General features: G+C 35.2%; 1 protein-coding gene across 3 annotated transcripts in view; it reads left to right on the forward strand.

Annotated features, from left to right (window-relative positions):
- The window catches only part of CASD1 (CAS1 domain containing 1), a 53556-nt gene that overhangs the window by 11342 nt on the left and 15168 nt on the right, over nt 1-27046 (forward strand). For 2 of the 3 annotated variants that reach the window (XM_043872382.1, XM_043872384.1), the window contains exons 4-12: nt 8316-8360; nt 9568-9630; nt 14386-14430; nt 14878-15001; nt 16186-16400; nt 18074-18496; nt 19530-19619; nt 24918-25037; nt 26343-26499. In XM_043872382.1, the coding sequence (XP_043728317.1) occupies nt 8316-8360; nt 9568-9630; nt 14386-14430; nt 14878-15001; nt 16186-16400; nt 18074-18496; nt 19530-19619; nt 24918-25037; nt 26343-26499 (1282 nt within the window). The remainder of the gene's footprint in view (nt 1-8315; nt 8361-9567; nt 9631-14385; nt 14431-14877; nt 15002-16185; nt 16401-18073; nt 18497-19529; nt 19620-24917; nt 25038-26342; nt 26500-27046) is intronic. The other variant, XM_043872383.1, reaches the window with a different exon arrangement.

Consider the following 27046-nt stretch of genomic DNA (forward strand, 5'->3'; position numbering starts at 1 on the left):
CAATTAAAGTATTCTAATGTCCTCTTTACACTTTAAGTTATCATCTTAACCTAGAACTTAAATTAAAGATGCCCTTTATTCCAAGGGCAAGGACTGAAAGGATAGAATTAGGGTGGATAATTCCAAACTAGAAGAAGGAAAAAATTAAATGAAACCAAACTCATCTAATATCAAATATAATACATAAACATACATAAGCACACACGTATGTGTGTACTCTGATGCACACATGTGGATACATATATATGTATATATATAAACATATTACACGTTGAAAAATCAGTGTTTAATTTTATTTTTGTATAAATGTTTATATACATATAAACATTAAACATATACATATAAACATATACATATAAACATTTATATTACATGTTGAAAAATCAGTGTTTAATTTTATTTTTATATAAAATATGCATATGTGTGAGGGAGCTAGAAATAAATTAAGATGGAAACATTTGTTATCAAAATAAATATAAGTAGTCTAAACTTGTCAGCTAAACACAGATTTTTCAGACTGATTTCAGGCTGACTCTCTACTATAGTGGGAGAATTACTCATTGCTCATGTAATTAATGATAGTGCAAGCAAATAAGTAAATATGGCTGTTGTTAGTATGCTGATTTTATAAACTTATAACTCAATACTTAAAGAATACACTAAGATATCAAGAATATCTTTCAAAGCACACATGAAATCCTTTTTTTGATCACATATTGGTCCATTAACCAAATCCTAACAGTAACAGGGAATTGGTATCATCTCTGTCTTTTAAGTAGGCTACTTTATATTCTTATTCTGATAAAAATTCCAAAAGCCTACAATAAATGTTCCAGTGGTAAGATGGTAGACATATTTCTATTAAACTCAGGATGTTCATTATTGCTATTCAGTATATCTATTCAGTATTGTATTAGAGATCCTTAGGGAGACCCAATCCCTGGGTTGGGAAGATCCCCTGGAAGAGGATATGGCAACCCACTCCAGCATTCTTGCCTGGAGAATCCCATGGATAGAGGAATCTGGTGGTCTACAGTCCATGGGATAGCTAAGAGTCAGATATGACTGAGCGAATAACTCTTTCTCTCTCAGCCAAAGAAAGGTGGGTACTTTGAAGATGTAAGGATTGGAAAGAAATAACTTGATATTTTATAATACAGTTATCTACATAGAAAATCCCAAAGAACCTATAGAAAATTTACTAGATATAATAAAAATTTTAACAATATAACATTTGTTATATTTAACAAATTTAACAATAATTAGCTAACTATAAGATAAATATATGAAAATTGATTGTACTGACTCAATAAAGCTGTTAAAAATTAATTGCATATCTACTTGCCAGGAATAGAGAATTCAAAAATGCTATTTAAAATATACTCTGTGCAATAATAATAATAATAAAACACAGTACATAGGAATAAACCTAGTAAATAAGCATACATCTGTATGCAGAAGCTCACAAAATTTTATTAAAAGACAATTTAGTTTTCTGAGGAGCCTCCATACTGTTCTCCTTAGTGGCTGTACTAACTTACATTCCCACAGACAATGTAGGAGGGTTCCCTTTTCTCCACATCCTCTCCAGCATTTGTTGTTTGTAGACTTTTTAATGATGGCCATTCTGACTGGTATAGGCTGGGACCTCATTGTAGGTTTGATTTGCATTTCGGCTCAGACGGTAAAGCATCTGCCTACAATGTGGGAGAGCCGGGTTCAATCCCTCAGTCGGGAAGATTCCCTGGAGAACGAAATGGCAACCCACTCCAGTACCCTTGCCTGGAAAATTCCATGGATGGAGGAGCCTGGTAGGTTACAGTCCATGGGGTCACAAAGAGTTGGACACGACTGAGCGACTTCATTTCACTTCTTCAATAATTAATGACACTGAGCATCTTTTCATGTGCCTACTGGCCATCTGTTTGTCTTCTTTGGAGAGATGTCTATTAAGGTCTTCTGCCCGTTTTTTGGTTGGGTTATTTGGTGTTTTGTTGTTGTTGCTGCTGAGTTGTATGAGTTGTGTCTGTATTTTGGAGATGAAGCCCTTGTCTGTGGCATCATTCGCAGATACTTTCCCCCGTTTTGTAGCATTGTCTTCCCATCTTGTTCGTGGTTTCCTTTAGTGCAAAAGCTTTTAAGTTTGATTCTGCTCAGTCGTGCTTAGTTGCTCAGTCCTGTCCAACTCTTTGCAACCCCATGGACTGTATCTCATCAGGCTTCTCTGTCCATTGGGATTCTGTAGGCAAGAATACTGAAATGGGTTGCCATGCCCTTCTCCAGGGATGCTTCCCAACCCAGGGCTCCTGCATTGCAGGTGGATTCTTTACCATCTGAGTCACCAGCAAAGCCCAAGAATACTGGAGTGGGTAACCTAACCTTTCTCCAGGGGAACTTCCCAACCCAGGAATCGAACTAGGGTCTCCTGCATTGCAGGCAGATTCTTTACCAGCTGAGCTACCTGGAAAGCCCCAAGTTTGATTAGGTCCCATTTATTTGTTTTTATTTCTATTTCCTTGGGAGACAGAGCTAAGGAAATATTGATAAGATTTGTGTCAGAGAATGTTTTGTCTATGTTCTCTTCTAGTAATTTTATGGTATCATGGAGTTTTATGGTATCATGATATTTAAGTCTTAAAGCCATTTTGAGTTTATTTTTATGCAGGGTGTGAGGGCATGTTCTATCAGACAAAACTGTAATTCAAAAAGATACATGCACCTGTCATAGCAGCACTGTTCACTAACCAAAACATGGAAACAGCCTAAATGTCCATCGACAAATGAATACGTAAAGATGTGGTACATGTATACAATGGCATAGTACTTAGCTAGAGAAAGGAACAGAATAATGCCATTTGCAGCAACGTGGATGCAACAAGAATTTGTCATATTAAGTGAAGTAAGTCAGAAAGAAGAATACAAATATTAATAGTAAGGACTGTGATGACAAAAATTTCATGGTCTAAAGACATTGAGATCATACAGAGACTGTTCTCTTATCACTGTGGAATTACGTTAGAAATCAATATCAAAAAAGATATTTGAAAATAACCCACATATTTTCAAGTGCATTGTGACCTTTACCAAGAGAGATCTTTGGCTTAGCCATTGAAAGCCTCAATAAAGTCAGAAGACAAAAAAACACAGAGGGTGATTGCAGAGAAGAAAGGATTTAAATGAGAAATTAATATCAAAATAAGAAATTAATATCAAAGATACTTTTTAAAAGTATGTATTTGGAAATTAAATGACCCTTTTTAAATGATGGGTGTATCTAAGAAGCCATAACAAGGAAAATTAGAAAATATTTGTAAAAGAATAAAAATGAAAAAAGACTATACCAGAATTTGTTGCATGCAACTGAAGCTGCTGTTTTGGATTTGGTTTTGTAGGGTCATTTTCTTCTTCTTCCTTTTTTTATCTTCTGATTTGATGACTGTATTTAGTGTTGTGCTTGGATTTTTTTCTTTTTTGTATGTATATCTTTTATAGTTTTTTGGCTTATGGTTACCATGAGGTTTTGATATAGCAGTCTCTCTCTACACACACACACACACGGACACATATATATACACGATTGTTTAAGTTGCTGATCTCTTAATTTCAAATGCATTTCAAATATCCTGATTTTGTACTTTTCACCACTCACAGTTACTGGTTTATATATTATATTTGTGTGAGGGTAGTTTCCTTTACTATATGTTTGATTTATCCAATGAGGTTTCCCATTTTGTAATTTTAGTGTTTCTAATTGTTGCCTTCTCTTTTTTATGTAGAGCAGTTAGTTTGGCATTTGATTTGGTGGTGCTGAATTCTTTTAGTTTTTGCTTGTCTGTAAAGTTTTGATTTCTCAAACAAATCTGAACAAGGCCTTTGCTAGGTAGGGTATTTTTTCATTGAGTTTCTTCCCTTTCATCACTTTAAATATATCATGCCACTCAATTCTGGCCAGTACAATTTCTGCTGAAAAATCAGCTGATAGTCTTATAGGGATTTCCTTGTTGGTTATTTTGTTGCTTTTCCTTCATTGCTTTTCATGTTTTCGCTTTGGTCTTTGATTTTCATTAGTTTTACTACTGTGTTTCTGGGCCTGTTCCTCCTTGGGTTAATCCTATATGGGACTTTGTGCTTCCTGGACTTTGTTGACTGTTTGATTTCCCATGTTAGGGAAGTTTTCAGCTATTGTCTCTTCAAAGACATTTTAGGCCCTTTCTCTCCTCCTTCTGGGACCCCTGTTATGTTGGTGGTGTATTTGACAGAGTCCCAGAAGTCTCTTAAATTGTCCTTTTCCCTTTTGGTTCTGTTTTCTTTATTCTCTTCCATAGCAGTAGTTTCCAGCACTCTGGTTTCCAGCTTACTTTTCCATTCATCTGCCTCATTTATTTTGCTGTTGAGTCTTTCTCATGTAATTTCATTTCAGTTGTTGTATTCTTCATCTCTTTGGTTGTTCTTGGTATTTTCTGACTCTCTATAAACTTCTTGTACCTTCCTGCTCTGTGTATCCATTACTCTTAACTCTTTCCGTGGATAGATTGCCTATCTTCATGCCATTAGCTGTCATTTTGGGTGTCTTTCTTTTTGCTTCCTCTGGAACATATTCCTCTGCCACCACATTTTGTCTAAATTTCTGTTTATATTTTTATGTATGTGGAAGTTTAATTATGTTTCCCAACTTTGGAGAAGTTTCCTCCAATAGGGGATGCCTCTGTGTCCAAGCAGTCCATTTCCCTCTTATTACCAAGGTCCGGTGACCAGCTGGTCCCAAGGTCGGTTCTGACCTGACTTTGTAGACTCAGTTCCATAAGGTGCTGTGTGGTAGTTTTCTTGCTTCTGGTGTCTGCCCTCTGGTGGGTGAATCTGGTCTAGAGCCTTGTCCAGGCTTTCTGGTGAGAGGCCAGTGTCTGCCCCCTGGTGGGTGAGCCTGTTCCAGAGGCTTGTGAAGCCTTCCTGGTAGGAGAGGCTGTTGCTTGCCCACTGGTGAATGGAGCCGGGTCTTGGTTCTCTGGTGGGCAGGGCTGTGTCAAGGGCCATGTCTATAGGTGACCACAGGCTCAGAAAATCTTTAGGCAGCCTGTCTGCTAATGAGTGGCCAGTACTTTGGCCACCTGATGTGAAGAACTGACTCATTGAACCTGATGCTGGGAAAGATTGAAGGCAGGAGGAGAAGGGGATGACAGAGGATGAGATGGTTGGATGGCATCACCGACTCAATGGACATGGGTTTGAGTAAGCTCTGGGAGTTGATGATGGACAGGGAAGCCTGGCATGTTGCAGTCCATGGGGTTGCAAAGAGTCGAACATGACTGAGCGACTGAACTGAACTGAACTGCTAATGAGTGGGGCTGTGTTCCTGCCCTGTGGATTGTTTGGCCTGAGGTGTGCCAACTTTGGAGCCTACAGGCTATTGGGCAGGGTGTGGTCTTGCTGCTAATTACCCACGTAAGATGTTTGCCTCTAACAAAGAGTTCAAGTAGAGGAGCACTCCCGAGTATTACCACTGCCAGCTTTTATGACACTAGAGAGAGCCACAGCTGCCCCCTGCCTCCAAGGGGACAGGACACCCTCCAAGACCAGCAGGTAGGTCCAGCCCAGTCTCCTTTGAAGTCTTGCCTTTGCTCTGGGTCCTGTTCTCGCAGGACCTTGTGTGCGCCCTCCACGTGCGGAGTCTATCCCACAGTCCTGTGAAACTCCTATAATCAAGCCCCTTTGCTGTGGAAGCCAAAGGCTCTGGAGGCACCTCCTCTCAATACCAGACCCCTACCCTGGGGAGCCTGGCTTAAGGCTCGGAACTCTCTCTCCTGTGTGAGAACTTCTGTGATATAATTATTCTCCAGTTTGTGGGTCAGGATATGGAATTTATTATATCACAAGTGTGACTCTCTTACCATTTTGTTGGGCTTCTTTTTGTCTTTGGATGTAGAATATCTTTTTTGAAAGGTTCCAGTCTTTTTATCCATGGTTGTTTAGCAGTTAGTTATGATTTTGGTGTTCTCGTGAGAGGAGGTGGGCTCAAGGTCTGTTTTCTCTACTGTCTTGTCTTCAGTCACATACATGATAACCTGGTTTTTATTGAATTCTAGGTTAAAATATAAGAACTATAGCAAAGACTTTATTAGGGAAAGTTGAACATGCACTGTAATATTAGATTTGATAATATTTTATCAATGGCAAATTCTTTGGGACTGTGGTATTGCAGTTATGCAAGAGAATGTCCATATTCTTCAAAGATATGTGTTTAAATATTTAAGGGTGAAATGTTATTATGTCTGCAGTTTACTTTTACATGGTTCAACAAAGAAGAAAAACTATGTATATGTGGTGCATGGAGACACATGAAATTAGTGTAGAAAATGCTAACAATTGGTAAAGGATATCAATTTTGCTGTAAGTCTGAAATTTTTCAAAATTAAAATGGAGTGAAAGCCAACAACATTGAATCATTTAATAAAGATGCATATATGTGTGACAAAGCTGTATCATAAAATAGAAAGCAGAATAACATGTAAGATGGTTGTTCTCTTTGGGTGAAGCAAGGAACTCAGAGAGGGAGAAGCCAGCATAGCCCCTTTTGTGTGCTGGTGATACCGGTTGTGCCTTGGGCTCGCGAGTGCGTGTTTGTGTTCACTGCGACTTGTGACTCACGTATGTGTGATGCGTTATTTTGTATATAGCAGATGTTCTATTAGTGAAGAGATTGAATTGACTGGATTAACTGTGCCATGCGAAAAGGAGAAATGTTTCATGACGCACTCTATCTCGGAGGGAGAATTGCTTAAAGGCTAGGATGGGGTAGGAAGAGGAGAACACCTGTGTTGTTTTCTCTGACCTATTTCCCAGACTTATTTGACCAAGGAAACTCTCTTCATATAACATACCTTGAAGTACTGGAAAAGGAAATGGCGACCCACCGCAGTATTCTTGCCTGGAAAAATCCCATGGCCAGAAGAGCCTGGTGGGCTGCTGTCCCTAGGGTCACAGTAGTCAGACATGACTTAGCGACTAAACCACCACAAGGACTATTGAATTAATGGTCTCAAGAGTCCTTTTGGGAAAAAAGAATACAAGTGAACTTATTAAAAAACAGTAGAGTCACAGATGTAGAAAACGAACTTATGGTTACCAGGGAATGAGAGGGAGGAGGAATAAATTGGAATATTGGGATTGACATATACATACTGCTATATATACAATATATAACTAAAGAGGGATAAATGTATATGTATAACTGATTCACTTTGCTATACACCTGAAACTAACAGCACCGTAAGTCAACTTGATTTTTTTTTTTTTTAAAGCCCTTTTGGGAAAAGATGCTTAAACAGGACTAACAAGAATTTTAAAATTTAGCCTGTTGATAAAAACAAATTTTATTTCTTAATAAAAATAAATACTGTCTAGTTAAATTAATGAAAACATTTCAACCTTGATTTTAGGAAGACAGTTAGCTTCTTATTAACTACCCCTGTTCCATCCTGAATATTTAATCATGAAATGATTTCTTTTCTTTTTATGAAACACTTAGTTACAAGAAGTTATAGTCTTTGATTTTAATTTTTTTTCTACAACCTGACTATTTGCCATCTTCAAAGTGAAATCTTTAATAATCTAGAGTCCTAGTGTCCATTAATGTGTAGGCAAGTGTAGTGGTGAGGATGGACTAGCTGTTGCTACAGCAGTAAACCCAGATCACAGTCTGAATGCTTAGCACTGCCTGTCCTAGCCACCGGGGAGAAAGGGCTTTGCTCCCTGCAGTCATTCAGGGATCTCTGCTGTTGGAATTTTTACTGTTTTCTAGTTGCTCCATTTGGGACATTCAGCCTCCTCAGTCTCTGTATCAGGTTAAACCAGAGGAGCAGAACTGCCCTGGGAACTTCAGCCTGGAAGTGACCCACATTACATCTAGTCATAGTACACTGGCCAGAACTAGTCATGTGGTCCTATCTAACTGGAAGGGATTTGGGAAATACAGGGCAGCAACTGGTCTCTGCCACAGATAATAATACTAGGACTAAATTGGAATCGTGGGAAGCTTGACAAAAAGGTAATTTATGTAGGCATGTTCGCATACCTGCTTATTCATACTGGGAGTTTTATCTTTAACCTACCTCTAAGATATTGAAGATCACAAAGTTTTTTTTAAATAGTATCACTTATTTTGGGGTAGTCTGTGCAGGTGGTTTCCCCTTGGGGTTGAATGTAGACAATTGGGATGTGGTGTATAAATGAATCAACAAAAGCAGCTGGAGGAGGAATTATTTACATAAAATTAATCTATACATTAATATTTTTCTGTCATCTCTCCCCCATTATGGTAGCATGAAAACATTCCTTTTGAAGACAAGACTGCATCAGTTAAAGTGGTAAGTTCATACAATAGTAAGCTCAGTGTTGTGATGTTGAGACTATTCGTTGGTTAATTTACATGTACATGTCGTGGATTAAGAGAAGACAGAGTAAGATCATGTAATGCACGCACTATTTTGTGTAATAGAAAATTTGGTCTCTTAGATTTTTATCCAGGAAAAAATAATCTTGTATGTTAATTTGAAACCAGTGTGTATTCAGGATTACTCTTCATCAGAGAACATTATATGAATTTTCTGAATTCCCAGTGCCTTCTAGGTTCTGAGAATACAGATGGGGATCAAGACAGCAGTGTCCTAGATCTATCTAATGGAGCTTGCAAGTCATTTTAGTTTTCTGTGAGCATCTTAATCCCAACATGGGATTAAATGTTAAATTGTTAGTCACTCAGTTGTGTCTAACTTTTTGCCACCCCGTGGACTGTGTAGCTCACCAGGCTCCTCTGTCCATGGAGTTCTCTAAGAAAGAATGCTAGAGTGGGTTGCCATTCCCTTCTCCAGGAGATCTTCCCTACCCCGGAATCGAACCCAGGTCTCCTGCATTGCAGACAGATTCTTTACTCTCTGAGCCAGCAGGGAAGCTAAGGATGGCAAAAAGGAAAAAGTAGGACATTATAAATGTATAGAACAGGGAATTGAAAGTAGTTTTCCTCCTTGAGGAAGTGATGCTTTACCTGAGACCTCAAGGAGCTAGGTAGACTGAGGGGGAGAGCTTATGAGCATTATAGGTGGAAGGAGCAGCAACAAAGCCCCAGAGAGAAAGGAACATGTAGAGCGTTCCAAGAGCTGAAGGAGAACCAAAAGTATACTTAGAACAAGCGGGAAAGTGGCAGAAGAAAGGCAGACTATCTAGGCAGAGGCCAGACCTGCAACTTCTTGGAATTTTAGGGGCTTTGAAACTTATCCTCAGGGCAATTGATTGAAAATTCTTAAATACTTAAGCAGGGATGTGGCAAGATCAGATTTTAAATTTTAAAACATTACTCTGTTGAAAATGTGCGGAAGTATTTTAGAGAATAGCAAAAGTGGACATACAGAGAACTATTGTGAGACTTGCCAAATTGGGATGAGAGATGAAGATAAGGTAGTGTCTGTAGATAAGGTAGTGGTTTACTTTTAACTACTCTGTAAGAGATGTGTTAAAGTTTGTTTTGAATGATGGACATAGTATTTTCTTTGACTCCTTTTCTTACATTTCTCTTAGGATTTTCTGTGGCATCCAGAGGTTAATGGTTCTATGAAACAGTGTATCAAAGTGTGGACTGAGGTCTGTATTTGAAAATATGGCCTTGCTGGTTTTGAGCAGTCAAATTTTGAAAGCTGATTCTCCTACACTCACCTGTCCTACTCTCCTCTACTTTATACCAACCTTCTTGATTTCGACCATGCTAGATTGATTGTCACTTTACAATCAGAGTTACAGAGAAAACAAAGTTTTGATCCAGTGTGTCTGGACACTACCATTCTAACCCTGTGGTGATTAGGCTTGTACCACACTTTGCTGATTTAAAGCTTTCGGTTACTGCTCTGTGTGTCTGCATGCTCAGTCATGGCCTACTCTTTGCGACCTTGGCTCCGCTATCCGTGGAATTTTCCAAGGAAGAAATACTGGAGTAGGTTGCCATAGCTCAGTTAATTCAAACTCAGATAGTCTTTTTATCACAATGCACATTTTCTTGAGCATTTTTCCACCTTGTTCTTCAAACTTATGTCCTGATACTTCTGAAAAAAAAATTTTTTTTTAATATCCCTATTCCCTTTTATTATTACATTTGTGACCTAAAAGTCAAGCCTAGTGTGTTTTGGCTCATAATGTTTGGAGATAAATTAGATATAAGACAAGAGTGCTGTTAACCTCAGAAAACCCCTAACTTCTCATAAGTCCACTTTAGAATTCCCACAGTGTCTCCATACATCTCCTTGTCAGTCCTTTAATTAAACCTGTATCCTTTCCCAGAGGTATTTGCAGTTGCGATGGATAAAACAATATTCAACTTTGTTGGCCTTGTTTTGCGTAATTACTTGTGTTGTAATGGTATTTTTCTTTGCTTCTTTTCACAATAAGTGTTTTAATATGGCAACTGTAACACATTAAATAGAATTTTATAGGATCCAGTGAGAACCTAGTCAACATTTTTAACTTTGTTTCTTTGAGAAAATGTTTAAGTTTTCTAAAAACAAACATATAGACAACTTTTAGAATTCAACTTTCTGGAAAATTTGGATCTCACATAATTTTGTTTTGCTTTTATTAATATGTTTTCAAATGTCCAGAAATAAGAATAATGTTATGTGTATATTTCAGATGATTTAAATATGTGATTTATATTTATGCTGAACCTGATAGTGTATCCATTAAAGTTGTAGAATTCACAGTTAAACAACATCAGTGTAATATAATTTAGAATTCAGGCAAGATCACAAAAACCTTTGTTATTACTAAGCTGAAGATATATTGCGTATTCGGATCTTCTGTTCTTATAATTTACTAATAGTTGATTTTGGAGCTTTAGTTTCTACTGTAAAACTCCTTTTGATTCTTGGGGGAGAGGAAATATTCTGCTTATTTGGATAAATGGTCTTGTAATTACCTGAGATTGATTAGTTGACTGGTTTTAATTATTCAAGGAGTATGTTTGCATATATTCATGTATTTTTTACTGTTTTCATAGTAAGCTGCTGAATCCTGAGGATACATATTTTTATTATATCTATACTATAACTAGCTTTGTTCTCGGTATTAGGAACATGGCTGGAAATTAGCCCCAGTCTCAGCCCTCAAGGAGTGTGCAATCTAGAAGGTAGACTAGACTTTCTTATGAATGATGACATGATAATATGAAGGGTAACAATAGACTTGGCCCCAGAGAACTATGAAAGCACCATGGACAGAGGCACTTAGGATGAGAGTTGTTTAGAGTATAGGTGAAGATCTAAGAAAGCTTTACAGAGGAGATAAGAAGAACATTGTCTTAGAAAGATAGGAACTGAAATAACCTTACAGATACTCATAGGCATAAAAGCAAAGTTGAATTTAACTCCACTGTTATCCAACAGATATTTATAAATCATGTCATATTTTAGGCCTCAGGCTAAACATTGCTGATACTTTGATTAACATAACAGAGTTCCTCTCCTCAAAGAGCTTCTAGATGACTGGCAGATATGGGTAATTAAGAAAACCAGCAACTTAGATTTATTTCTATAGATGAATGGTAAGCATTAGGTCTGAGTTACTTAGACCAGTTTGGGGAGTCTTGGTATGAAGTGAGGTGATATTTGAAGCTACTTGAATGGAAATAATTGAATAGACAGCAAGTGTATATTAAAGAAGAGAATGTAGGAATGAAACAGAAAAGATTCTGAGAGAAGGCAATAAAAGAGGTAAGGCAACAAAAGCAGAAAAATAACTGTAATATAACACACAGGGAAGGAAAGGGTTTTAAAAGTGGATAGTAGTATCACTTTAGGAACCATAAAGGATAGACTGAAACTACAGGACTTGGCAATTCAGAATTCATTAATGGGCTCTGAGGGACGTTTTAATGGATTATTAACTCAAAATTAAAACATGATAAATTGAGGCATAGATGAGAAAGAAATTAGCACAGTGACAGCTGAACGCCCTTCCGAGTAATCTGTTGGTCAAAAGTAAATGGGAAGCATTTGAGAATGAGACAGAATTGAAGGAACATTTTTTGAGGATAAAGATGATTTGACATTTTGTATATTGAGAGAAGGACGAAGAGAAGAGGATGAAAGGGATAATTCCAGAATTTGAGAAGATAACTTACAGACATAGCTCCAGATGTAAAAAGGGAAGAGATACAGACTCGGGGTAACACATTAGCCATTAAGTAGAATAGGGATACGTTTGGTTTACTCTTCATCTATCAGAAGATGACAGACTGTGAGTATGTGGATAGAGTTGTGAGATGGGGCAAGGAAGGCAAGAGCACACAGACCAGATGAGTTCTGTTTTTCTCTGTGAAGTTTGAGGATTAGGCTTTATGCCAAAAATGAGGAGGAGGGCAGGAGGGACCTGTGTAAGAAAAGTATTTAGTATGATTTGGGATTGCTTCTGTGAAGAGTGAGGAGGGGAGCCACCTACAGATGAGGAAAAAGTTTCAGTAAAATAGCAATATAAATGGGGCATGCTAGCCTGGAAACTGGAATATCTAACAGGAAATAGACTAATTTTGTTATTACATTTCTCTGCTTTCATAGTTCTCTACACTTAGCATGTTTTACCTTCATAATGAGACAGTAACGGTCACTTCTCTTTTCGTATATGGCTTGGACATTTTCTGATTTCTTAATTGTTTCTTGTGCACACAATCATATCAGGTCTTCTGTGTTGTGAAAAGTGCATTGAACTCAGTAGTCAGAGACTTAAGTTCTGGTTCTGTCTCTGCCAGGCCTCAGCATTACCTATAAACCTGAGTCTATAGCCTTTTTTAAAAAATAATATATACATATGTATATGTATACATATGTATATCTCCCTGCCTGTCTCACAGGTGGCAAGAATCTATATTAAAATGAGCAATTTAAGAGAAATACTTAGTAAATTACCAAGTACTTTGCAGTTGGTGTGTGTGCGCTCACTTGTGTTTCTGTGACCCTATGGACCATAGCCTGTCAGGCTTCTCTGTCCATGGGATTTTCCTAGCAAGAATGCAAGACTGTATTGTCATTTCCTCCTTCAGAGGATCTTCCCAACCTAGGGATCTCCTTTGGCAAGTGGATTCTTTACCACTGAACCAACTGGGAATCCTCTATATAATTGGTAGTATTATAAATAATATAATTTGCATTAGGTGAGGATTTCGACCAAATTTCTCCTTGTTTTTTTTCTACATTGTGGTCTATAATAGTCAGTTAACTTTGTTAAATACATACCAGACCAGCTTTCCTAAAAGATCTTGTCTCCTTAGAGCCCTACTTTTATTTAACACTGTAACTGTGTACCCTGTAGGCTTCCAAAGATTCTTTTTAACTGGCTGACATAACATACTAGAACTTTACACGATTTACTCAGAATTCGGAATAATATTAGGCCATATTAGATTTTAGTGGTGTTTTTTTGGTTTGGGTTTTATCTTCAGTTCAGTCACTCAGTCATGTCCGACTCTTTCGACCCCATGGACTGCAACACGCCAGGCCTCCCTGTCCATCACCAACTCCCAGAGTTCACTCAAACTCACGTACACTGAGTCGGTGATGCCATCCAACCATCTCATCCTCTGTTGTCCCCTTCTCCCACCTTCAATCTTTCCCAGCATCAGGGTCTTTTTCAGTGAGTCAGCTCTTCGCATCAGGTGGCCAAAGTATTGGAGTTTCAGCTTCAGCATCAGTCCTTCCAGTGAACTTTCAGGACTGACTTCCTTTAGGATGGACTGGTTGGATCTCCTTGCAGTCCAAGAGACTCTCAAGAGTCTTCTCCAACACAGTTCAAAAGCATCAATTCTTCAGCACTCAGCTTTCTTTATAGTCAAACTCTCACATCCATACATGACTACTGGAAAAACCAAAGCTTTGGCTAGACGGACCTTTATTGGCCAAGTAATGTCTCTGCTTTTAAATATGCTGTCTAGGTTGGTCATAACTTTTCTTCCAAGGAGCAAACATCTTTTAATTTCATGGCTGCAGTCACCATCTGCAGTGATTTTGGAGCCCCAAAAAATAAAGTCTCTTGCTGTTTCCCTTGTTTCCCCATTTATTTGCCATGAAGTGATGGGACCAGATGCCATGATCTTAGTTTTCTGAATGTTGAGTTTTATCTTTAAGAACACCAAAGAATTAGCCATACAAGCTTCATGCCACCCTGTGTAGTCATACAACCATGTAAGGTTTTAAACATAGGATGTCCATCTTGTTGTAACAAGAATCTGATAAGGAACCCTAGAAAATTAAAATGCATTTAAATGGAAGAAGAACTTAAGGGAAAAAAATTAAGTAATATTACATGTATTAATCTCCTGAACTGACTATAACATTATAAAGATCTTTCTTTCTTCAGGATTCTGTTGCAAAGCCCCATGTGATTGTAGCAGGAGCTGCCACAGTAAGTTATTATCTGTACTCTTACATAAGTGATTTTTGTTTCATATACTTAAGAACATGCTAAGAAAAAATTAACTTATGCTAAATAGAATTCTTGATTATACTTATATTTTAATTCTTATTTTATAATTAATTATACCGATAATTTTAATAAAAAAATATCTGAATGAACTTAGGAAATTTGATGGTAAATGTCAATATTATTTTTCTATCTAAAATTACATTCTTTTTTCTTGAATGTTATACATTGAAAGTCTAATTTTTTATCAGCTCTTTGTAACTGCCTTCATGTATTTCATGAAGTAATTGACCATATTTTATTCTAATATTGAATAAAAATGGAATTCTCTTAAAATAAGAACCTTTTTTTTTACAATAGGGGAAATTATATACTTTCATTTTCCTGTGATAAATACTGAATTCATGCTTAATTTTTACTTCCTCTTAGTGGTCTATCAAGATTCACAATGGCAGCAATGAAGCGCTTTCCCAATATAAAATGAATATTACCTCCATAGCACCACTTTTAGAAAAACTGGCAAAGACTAGTGATGTTTATTGGGTCTTACAAGGTAAAAGTAATGAAACAATGTCATTTGTATGTGTTTTGAGGCTTGGGTTTTTATTATCTATTTCAAGAAGCAAAATTACTACTTTATGAGAATAAATTTTGAGGTAAGATTTGCGAAATTAGAGTAAACTTGAGCTATTTGGTTTCCTGTTTTGAACTTAAGGAGCAGACAGACTAATAAATATAATAAGTAAACACTTAATAATAAATAAATTCTCCAAGGAGTCTCAGCAGTTAGAATAGAACATAACAAAGATAATAAGTCCTAAAGGCAAATTAGATGCTTGCCTTTGATTTTATTTCTTATCAAGTTTTTATGGTGATTGGGAAATATAGAAAAAATTATCTGGTTCGTAATATTAGGCTCATTGGAAGTAAACATTCTTTGGAATTGACAGAATATATTTAAATTCAAACCATCTAGTTTATACTTGGCAATGAAATTCTTTAAGAAAAAGTTGACATTAGATCAACTTACTTCAGTTTATTTTATGTCCATTATTTAATGCCCTGCACAATATGAAATGCCTTGGGTATTTTAGCAATTTAAGTTGTTGGTCAGAAACTCTTATGATTATTTCCAAGTTTAATGTCAAACTGAGAGGAATAACAAGGATGGTAATAATCTCTTCTGAAATCCCTATTTCATTTACAGACTCATTAACCTTTCTCTTACTAAAGTGAGAAAAAGTTAAATGATTATGTTAAGTGGTAAAAAGCTTTGATCATTAGTAATATTACCTCCTAATTGTGTGAATCAAGTGTGCAAAAATTAAGCAGCAACAGGAGGAAAAAAAAAGATTGACTGCTATTCTTAATTAGGCGATTTTCTATAATCCAGTTTTGAATTCCCGTTACCTGATATAATCCAGCATCCAAAATTTTCAAAGTCTTAAGACATGCCAGAACATAAAAATGTTTCCTAAAAGTTGTGTACCTAAGAGAGAAGAGGTATAAAAGTCTTTTAATTTTAAGAGAGGTATAGATTGATTCAAAATTTGAATATAAGCTAGGAAGTCTATTACAAAATCTTGGTCAACTGTTTTTTAAAAAATGAATTATTAGGTGCTTGGAATGCTCAACTTTAACAACAAAATATGAAATGCAGCTAACTAACTTGCATGATTATAATTTCTACCAGTAGGGACTTATAAGTGTATTTTAAAAAATATGTTTCATGTGCAGATCCTGTCTATGAAGATCTATTAAGTGAAAATAGGAAAATGATCACTAATGAGAAGATAGATGCCTACAATGAAGCTGCAGTCAGTATTTTGAATAGTAGCACCAGAAATTCTAAATCAAATGTTAAGGTGTTCAGTGTTTCCAAATTGATTGCTCAAGAAACCATCATGGAATCTTTGGATGGCTTACATCTTCCTGAATCAAGCAGAGAAACTGTAAGAATTTTTGTATTTGTCAGTAGGGACCAGAATATTTAACCTATAGTTATATATCACTATAACATGGTAATAAATAATTAATTTAATTGCAGTCAGTTATTTTCAGTTTTTCTGTCTAGACATAGATCTAGAAATAATTTGACTTTCCATCACCTAGCTAAATATATAAGAGTTTTCGTATACTCTAAGGAAGAAGGTTATGGAAGGGAGGAAATGCGACTTTATTTAGTCAGTGCTGGTTACTCTTTATAATTATACCTTGTTTCATAAAAAGCTTTTAAGTCCTCATTACACTCATGTTTGAAAACTACTGCTTCATGTTCTCTTTGCCTTAAACCTTAAAATTAAGCTTCCGCGAAGAGCATATTTTAATATAGAGAACAATTTTTTTTATTATTTCCTTCTAATTCTGATACCCTAAGCATTAGTCATGGTATAGAGTAGATACTGAACAACTCCGGATTGATGGGTGGGAGGGCATTTTAGTTTAAATACAAAAGAGAACTGGATAATTATAAATTTTCACACATAGTGCAACAGATAAAGCAGTGGTCCTGAATCTTTTTGAGTATCACATAACCCTTGTATCTGATAAAAAGTAATTGTTCCATTCCTCTCATGCAGAAAAATGCATATTTGTGTACACACACACACACACACACAACACTTCTCCATATTTTTTCAAGGGCTTTGTGGACTCCCTAGAACTGGTTATGAACCTTGGGATGGAGTTTGTAGACTAGTGTCTGCAACAGTTCCAGGCTCAGAATCTTCTAAAGTCTTAAAGCTGAGAGAATGAGATTTTCTAAATGGCTGAATACTTTGAATGCTTTAGGCTTAAGTAGTATAATCATCTTAGAGTTCTAAAGGTTTTTAGAACCGTGAAGTTTTTATAAAACTAAATTTGACTGAACCTTCAGCTGGAAAGGCTCCTGATAGCTTGCCTAGAATATTTTATTATGATAAAACTATGTTGAAGATTTTCCACTTCAAGTTAGAAACACTAAAACTATTGAATCCCAAGTGGTCCATAAACTTGTAAACCAAATGAAAGGCATATTATAAATATTGTTAGCTCAGAGTTAATCATTTTTGGTGGCAGTTACTGTACATTCTTTTTTCATATCTAAAGACTGGAAGTGTATCTTAAGTATCTTGGTATCTTCTTTATTGAACGTCTGTTAATTAAAATTCTTTGGTCCTTGACATCTGTCAGTGTTTTTGTAACCAAAAGTCACGGCCCATTAACAGTCATGAAATCGCATTTTTTTCTTTTTTTAAATAATAGAATAGAAAAAACTCAGATGCATTCCAAGTAGTAAGAATGGGTATTGTTTCATATGTGTGTGTGTGTGTATATATATATATATATATGTGTGTGTGTGTATATATATATATGTATGTATGTATGTATATATATTATTCTGAGTCACATTATAAAATGAACTTTTCACTATGGATCATAACCCAAGAAGTTTGAAAAACCCTGAACTAGTTATTTACAGATTGAAGGACTATCATTATTTACATGATTGTTTGGGAAATGGTAGTAAAAAGTGCAAAAGCATTTTGGTTTTAGTGCTAAAAAGTCAGTTGTATTCACAGGAGAAAATCTAATGGGAAATACATTACTGACAAGATAATAACGAAATCACTTGATTTGTTCACAGAGTGCAATGATTCTTATGAACGTGTATTGCAATAAGATTTTGAAGCCTGTAGATGGTTCCTGTTGTCAACCTCGACCTCCTCTTACTCTCATACAGAAGCTAGCTGCTTGCTTTTTCACTTTATCTATTATTGGATATTTAATTTTTTATATAATTCATCGTAATGCTCATCGGAAGAATAAGCCTTGTACCGACTTGGAAAGTGGAGAAGAAAAGAAAAATATTATCAATCCCCCTGTGTCTCCATTAGAAATACTTTTACAGTCTTTCTGCAAACTTGGCCTGATTATGGCTTATTTCTATATGTGTGACCGGGCAAATCTATTTATGAAGGAAAACAAATTTTATACACATTCAACTTTCTTTATTCCAATTATCTACATTTTGGTTTTGGGAGTATTTTACAATGAAAATACCAAGGAGGTAAGAATCCTTTTCTTTTTAGTTCATGTTATCCTTCTCATCGCATTATAAAGTCTGGGTTAAAGAATTAATACCATTTACCATGCCATCATATACAAACATTTACATATATAGAAGAGGAAGAAGGAATATTGCAGTTGTACTTCACTTGGTGGACTCTTAACTGTTGCTTTTTTGAAACAGTTTGGAGAAAGTTCAGTTTCATAAAGATTGTTGAAAAGTTGGAAAATATTGACTGTGAAAAAGATATCGTGACTTGGTGTTATTTTGCCTGCCTGAGGATGGAGAAAGTAGAGATGCTCCCAACTTTGTGATGGTCCACAAACATGAGATACTATTATCTTTTATAAGTTAAAAGTATATAATTACACTAATAAACACTTTTTCTATTTATATATTTATACACTCAGGCATGCACACACAAATTCAAACTTACATAATAATGTGGGCACCGTTAAAAGTGTTCTGAATGCCTATTTTAGCTTTGCTGTAATTGCTCAGAATATAAATGTAACTCCTTTATAAGTCATGATTTATTTGAATTAATAAATTCTTTTGTAAGAAATAACTTTCATATGAGGATGATTAATCAGTTCTTCATCCCCAGTGGGAATACTCTAGAGAAAATAAAGTATGATAATGGAGTTTTTTTCTTCACAGTACAGTGTAAGAGAACTGTGAGTTTTTTCTAACTGAAATTCTAAGATTTTCTTACGGAAAATGATAAAATGCCATTTTTTAGATTTATAAACACATCTGTCACAGTTTAAAAAATAATATAAAACCATAAGTATCAACTTAAATATTTAAAATCTCTTTTATATTCATTTTTAATTCATATTATACTTAAATAGTTTATTAACTCTTTTATCAAGAAATTAAATGACAGTCTTTAACTGTTTTTCCCCCAAGGTTCTTTTGAAAGAAGCATTAATTTATATCCTATAAGAAAAACTTTTACATACTTAATATATTCTGTCTAAATAATAGCTTCATGATGAGTTTTAAAACAAATATTGTTTATTTTGCACAGACTAAAGTATTAAATAGAGAACAAACAGATGAATGGAAAGGCTGGATGCAACTTGTGATTTTGATTTATCATATCTCTGGAGCAAGTACAGTAAGTATTTCAAATTTAAGTTCAGAAAATATAGGAAATAATGTCACTTTAATGTTTCCTTTAGGGCACCAACTCGTTGTTTTATATTCTCTACCACTTAGAGACCCATCTTATTTCCCACCCAGTCTTTTTGTCTTCCCATTTCTCTCCTACCACCTGATCTGAGAATGTACACACTTAAGGCAAAATAATTATTTTTTTAAAGATAAGGCAATAATTTGTTTGTATTTACCTGACATTAATTTTAATGCAGTAGGAACAATCATCGTAGGGTATTGTTTCATATCCTGTTAGAAAACTTATTTAAGTTGTTAAGAGAGTTTCTAGATGATACTTAGTTGCAAAGGATGTAGAATAGGCAAGTTACTATTAAAAGAAATCAGATTAGATGATTATATTTTATATTCTGCCCTTCATTGTATCTTAGCAAGTTTGACCAACTGTTTTTATACTTCTAAAGTTTAAAAATGTAGAACTCTCTTGCCCCAGTATTCAGAATCTTCAGATACTGATTATCTGCTGTTGTTGACCATGTATTATCTTCCATACCTCCTAAGTATTACCCCTTCCCTGAGATGGAGGACCCTTCCTTACCTCAACTGGTGCCCTCTGTGCCTGGCCAAAATCATTTTTCCTTCAACAGCAGGTGTCTTTTTAAGTCTTTTAGACTTAGGATTCTCATTAACTGGGGTCACCAGATTTGGTAGGGGTAGAAAAAAATGTATTCAGAAGTGTAACATTAGAGCTACAGTTAAAACAAGCTTTTAAGAGTGAACCTAGGTATCTAATAACCACTTTTCACACTTTATAAGTGAAGGTACAAATTGATTTCTATAAAATTTGTTTTTATAGAAATCAAATTTTATTTGATTTCTATAAAATATGTTTTAAAATTTTAACAGATTCTTTCATAATTTGGGAACTATTGAACATGAACTGGTTTTTATTTTATTTGCTTATATAAAGCACATGTCTATAAACAGTAATTTAACATAAAATCAATATTATGTTGAGATAACAGGGGAGATTTGCCAGAAAGGAGTGTTATGAAATTTCCATAGCAGCAGTTAAGATAAATAATACTGGGGTTCATCAGATATCTCTTAACAATTAGAAAATACTGATGTTATTCTTCATTAAGTCAGATATCTCTTAACGATTAGAAAATACTGATGTTATTCTTCATTAAGTCTCTTTATTTTCAAAAATTGCTAGTAATTTTATGAATGACTTGTTTTAAGGGTGAAAGGCAGAGGGAGAAGGGTAACTTTTAAAACTGAAGTTGTCCGGCTATAGTATGTATGTGTGTGACAGCAGAATTCCTTTGACACTGCAGCTGAGGGGACCTAGCAAGATCAAGCAATTGTGGAAGAGCCAAGACAGTGAAAGAGACCCAGAGCAAGAAGGCATGGAGATAGTAAGGGTTAGTTTATAAGCCCGGTGCAGAATTTGTGGGGTATATTTAGCAAGTTCTCTAAAAAGTAAGTGAAGACCAATATGGAGTCATAGAAATAGCTCTGACACTTGAAGAAAGATTAGATTAATTTGGGTTGGGGGTGGGAAAGATTTCAGAGGATGTGGAAAGGGTTTTGTTTTAAGAAAATGCCACTTAAAGACATAATTAATTGCTGACATATTAAAGAGTAGTAGTACTGTTTAAAAAAAAACAAACCAAAACCCAAATCAGAAAGTATTAATGGCAGATTCAGTTTTTCAATTCAGTGATTCCAGAAAGCATTTGGATCATAAAGGGATGAAAGCAGTTTGGCATTCTATTATAATCATTTGCCAAGTTAACGTTCTAATACATCTTAAACTACATCCCAATTCATTCTAAATTACAATTTTAAAATATCTATATTCTGGAAAGATATAAGGATCATTTGTGATGATTCACATATCCCTGTTCTTTTATATAGAATTTTGTGGTTAAAAGTTACCTGCATCTACATTTGGCAAAGCATTATCAGCATGGGTTATAACATATTTGGGGACTTGATTCTTGGATATTTGTGGAATTACCCTCATTAAAAACTTTTTAATTGTCATGATTATTTTAATTACCTTATATTAATGTTTTATGTTTTGAGTAAAATATGTCAAGCTTTAGTTGTGCCGTGTTTTTATAGTAAAATAGAAACTACGTAAAAAATTACAGAGAATTATTAAAATAATCCAGGTGGACTGGCAGATTGCAATTGTTGCTGTAAAAATTCCTTTAAAACATAACTTATATCAGATATAGATAAAATACTGTGAAATATAGAGTGTGCAGCAAGTTAGATATATACAGTAGATGACTTTGTGTTCCATTGTGGCTTTTTCTTCTTTGAGAATTGGTAAATAACTTCCCTGAAGGGACCTGAATAAAAAGGTCTTAAGGGAAAATTTGTGAGGCTAGAAAAAGAACAGAACCAGAAGTCAGCTTCATTATTAATTCTAATGAAGTTGGATACTAAATACATTTTTAATACTAACATTTTGTTGTAATATTTGACTCCTGAAAGACAAAACAGGAAAACAATTCATATTAAAGGAGGCTAAAGAGGAATAAAAGCCAAATGCAGTGTATGATTCTTAGGTTCCTAAATTTAAAAAAAAATTAATAATAAAGGATATCGCTGGGACAATCAAAGAAATTTGTATATGGATTGTACAGTGGATGCTATTATATTCATATTAAATTTCTTGGGTGTTATAATGATAATACAGTTATGTAAGAAACAATTCTTTCTTAGGTGATACTGATAGTTGCTGAAATTTCTAGGGATGGTGTCGTGGCCAGCAACATGCTTTTTCAGTAGTTCAGCATAGTAAATAGGCGTTTGTCGTACTGTTCTTGCAGCTCTTCTGTTGGCTTTATCTTTAAAAAGTCAAAAGTATTATATAACATTTGCAATAATGCAGCATTGGTAGAAACTTGGCAAATTGTTATGACAGTGTTTAACTCCATTTAAATGGTTGCATTTCCTGTTTAAATATAACTAAGTCTCAACATTGTAAGCCCAGACCCACTCTTGAAGGGGCTCAAAAGCATGTTTCATGGAGAGTGGTTTACGTAATTGGGAATGATTAGCCTCAGTTTGACCTCTGTTTATAAATGCTTACAGAACAATCAGATGTAAAAGTGATAAAAGGCATGCATATGGCTCTAGAGCTAAACTGTCCATTTTGGTGGCCTCTAGCCACAGGTGGCCATTGAGCACTTGAAGTGTAGTCAGAATTGAGATGTTCTGAAATGTGAAGTATGTATCAGATTAAGTATGATTCATTTTGATAAATGCATACAAAGTTCACAAACCTAGTATGAAAAAATATGAAATCTCTCAGTATATGTTGGGATGATATAGTATTTTGGGTATATTGAGTTAAATAAAATTTGTTTATTTAAATTAATTTCACTTGTTTCTTTTAACTGTTTAAATGCCTGGCAGCCACATTAAAAATTTGCCACATGGCTCACATTTTATTTCATTGCACAGCACTGCCCTAGAGAGCTTAAATTGGTAGCTTTTACATAGTTTGATTTCAGTTTTTCATGACAAGGAACTTTATAGCAGTTAATGACCACCTGAAAATGGAATGGATTGCCTTGAGAATTTGTATGTTTTCCACTATTAAAAGGTGCTCACATACTTGAAGGAAATATTTTAAAGTGCATTCAGGAGTAAAGTAAAGATACAGGTATGGATTAGAACAGTTTTAAGGCTCTTTCAATCCCGTGTTCCCACCTTTCATCCCCATGATTCTAATATGTTATACCTGCGCTGAAAATTTCCGATCTAATGATAAGACATTTAAAAAGAACTAATGATGAAGAGCAATAAATAAAAAATCTGATATGTCGATGTTTGTGCTAAAATACCTCAAAGGAAGAAGAAATGACTTTCATCTGAGAGTAAAAGATTGGAAAATTTCACCAGGGCTCTCGAGAAGAATATGATATGTATAAATAACATGTGGTTAGGAGAACATTCCAGGGTAGAATGAGCAGGTGAACAAAGGAGAGGTGACGAAAACACAAGAAGGACCAGTGTAGGAGACAGATAATCTAAGAGTTTGGCTAAAGTGGAGGCTATATTGAAGAACTTATAATTTATTATAATCGGGGGTTTCCTTCCAGAAAAAAATGTTATCCCTCAGAAAAGATAAAAGAAATGTTCAAGGCTGCATTCAAGGATACATACAAAAGATGCATATGTCCAAGGCCTTATTAAATCTGTTTAAGGCATCTGCTCAGTTATGTTATCCTGCAAAGTATCACTTAGGGAAGAAACACTTAGCTAAAGTGGCCATAACCAGTGTCAGTGCTGGATAATTACAGAGATGATCAGATGAGTCAATCAAATAGAAGCAAAAAAAATGTTTACATAGATTTAGTAATTATTCCTAAAAGAATGGCCTTATTATTACAAATGTTGGGTGTCACTGAACAAGTCTTTTAAAGATCATTTTAAAAGGCAGCACACTACCTGTATTGTGAAATAGTGAATAGACAACTAAGGAACTAAGACGTCGTGGAGTGCAATGACAGTGGTTTAAGGTTAAGAGAATTGGGACTTGTAAATGAAATAATATTTCCAGTGACTCCCATAAAATATAGGTGACAAATGTGTTTCATTCAGCTTACAGAAGTGAAGATGTGATGCTTTGAAAAATCATGGTAAAGATGAAACATCGAAAAAGGAGGGAAAAATAAATTGTTTTATAAAAGAAGATTAGGAGGGAAATAATATTTCTGAATTATGTTTGCATATGTTTTTTAAATGGGTAATTTTTGCTAAATAATAATCGTGACAATTTTATTTATGTCTAGATCCCATGTGTTTAAGGGGGCCAAAAATGTAGGATTTTGTTTGGTCTTTTTATCTTCTTATTGATAAAATGTGAACTCCAGAGTGACCTCATGTTCAGCATATATGATGATTAATAATTATGGATATCATATATTTAATTCAAATTGAATGACGTATATAAAGCACTTCACATTTATTAAGTCATTCATTTCTCACAAAACCCTTTGAGGAAGGAGAAGATAGTTTCATTTTGCAGTTTAGAAAATTCTAAAGTCACATAACTAAGTGTTAGAACCGGAATTTGAATCTAGGTCTATCAGATTCTAGAGTCTACTTTTTTTTTCACCCCTGCTATGATGCCTAATTTTTGAGAATAAGTCTTTTCATTGAGCTAACACCGAATGATAATAATGCTCCATTATCTTGGTTAAATGTACTGGCTCTGATTATTTAGGTATAGTTAATGTCAACATGTATTTGACCTGTTTGTTTTTGTCCACAGTTTTTGCCTGTCTACATGCACATTCGGGTTCTGGTCGCTGCGTATCTATTTCAGACAGGGTATGGGCATTTCTCATACTTTTGGATCAAAGGAGACTTTGGAATCCATAGAGTATGTCAGGTAGGGATGCATTGTTATTCTTTTTCTTTCATTTCAAAGTGCTTTTGTACCTGACTTTTGAGAAAATATAAATGTAGCCATGAATAATTTGATAATTTGAATTTGTGAAATAGCACTTTAAAGTTGTGTTATTTCCATGTTCTATGGTTAATAATTCCAGATAAGTAATTTATTACTGAGGAATGGAAAAACAGAATTTAGATGAATATATAATAGATGCACACAAGAGAAAAACATTGCTGATTCACTTTGGTTTTGTAAAAATGTACAGTTACCTGGGATTGTTATAATATGCTATGTTTTCTCTAAGAAGAGGATAAGATTTATTAAGTTTATACATTGTGCTAGGCAGTTTTGTAAACATTATTTTATTTACCCTTAATTACAACCCTGAGTTATGATCTTTATGTTTACAGACAAGGACACTGAGGCTCAGAGAGGTTAAATAATTTGCCTAAGCTTCCCTGATAGCTCAGTTGGTAAAGTATCCGCCTGCAATGCAGGAGACCCTGGTTCAACTCCTGGGTCAGGAAGATCTGCTGGAGAGGGGATAGGCGACCCACTCCAGTATTCTTGGCCTTCCCTTGTGGCTCAGCTGGTAAACAATCCGCCTGCAATGCTGGAGACCTGGGTTCCATCCCTGGGTTCAGAAGATCCCCTGCAGAAGGGAATGACTACCCACTCCAGTATTCTAGACTGGAAAATTCCATGGACTGTACAGTCCCTGGGGTCTCAAAGAGTCGGACACAACTGAGCGACTTTCACTTAAAAAGGTCACATAGTAAGTGATAGAGCTCTAATATTAATCTCAAATTCTGTGTTCTTTAACATCACACCATCTGAAATGACTGTTACGGAAATCCCAAAGATACTTTTGTTTTTCAAAGACATTTTTTAATTTGAGTGATATTATTTTGTATCTATTAAAACTTTCAACTTAATACCAAATGGGATAAATCAACATCAAATGGAGATCAAATGGACATTCTTTCATTGAGATAATCTAATCTTTGTTTATGAACTGCAGTTCTGGGTAGAAGGTTTATGATTCTTTTCCTGCATTTAACAAGATGACACTTGTAGCCAGAGGCTACAAGTTGGTGCTTTACTGGGATCCAGTTAATAAAATGATGCATAAATATTTTATGTTCAACTCCTTACAGTGATTTTAGAACAAATACGATTTTTTAAGGATTAGTAAATGGTACTTATTTTAGTCTTAAACATTTATACTCTGTCAGAGAAAATCTGTCTACTTTTCATGCATACGTAGAATGAAAACCGTTTTCTTCTCCTTTTTAATAGGTCTTATTTCGTCTCAATTTCTTGGTAGTGGTGTTATGCATAGTAATGGATCGGCCTTATCAATTCTATTACTTTGTCCCCTTGGTCACTGTATGGTTCATGGTCATATATGTTACTTTAGCGCTGTGGCCACAAATAATCCAAAAAAAAGCAAACGGTAAATATATTTTCTTACTAATGTTAATAAATGTGTTCTTCCAGTGCCAGTTTCTTTTTAGTTGCTAAAGGCTATTATTTTTATTGAGATGTATTGACAGTTTAAATTTACATGTAGCATTGATATTTTGAAAATTTGTTCTTAAATTATGTTTCTAGAATGTTAGTTATGTGGTTTGAGTAGTATTAACAGTGAGGAACAATAGTTTGCATTTATATTATGTTTTTTCTCTTTTAAAGTTAAACTTTCAAAACCATTTTACATATCAGCTAGGGCAACCGTTTTCAAACTCTCTTGTATGGAGCCAGAATGGCGCCCCAGAGGGCCACACGTCCTGCTTCAGTCTTGGCAGCTCCGGTTTACTTGACCCTGTGTCTGTGTGCGTGTGCATGTGCGTGTGCATGTGCGTGTGCATGTGCGTGCGTGTGTGTGCACGTGTGCGCGTGTGTGTAGATTTTGAGTAGACATTCATTTGCAAAAAGGCTTTTTGTGTCAAACAAGCTTAAAAATCACTAGTATAGCTTATCTTCTAAACAACCCTTTAAGC

This window comes from Cervus elaphus, chromosome 18 (assembly GCF_910594005.1).
Source record: "Cervus elaphus chromosome 18, mCerEla1.1, whole genome shotgun sequence".
Lineage (NCBI taxonomy): Eukaryota > Metazoa > Chordata > Mammalia > Artiodactyla > Cervidae > Cervus > Cervus elaphus.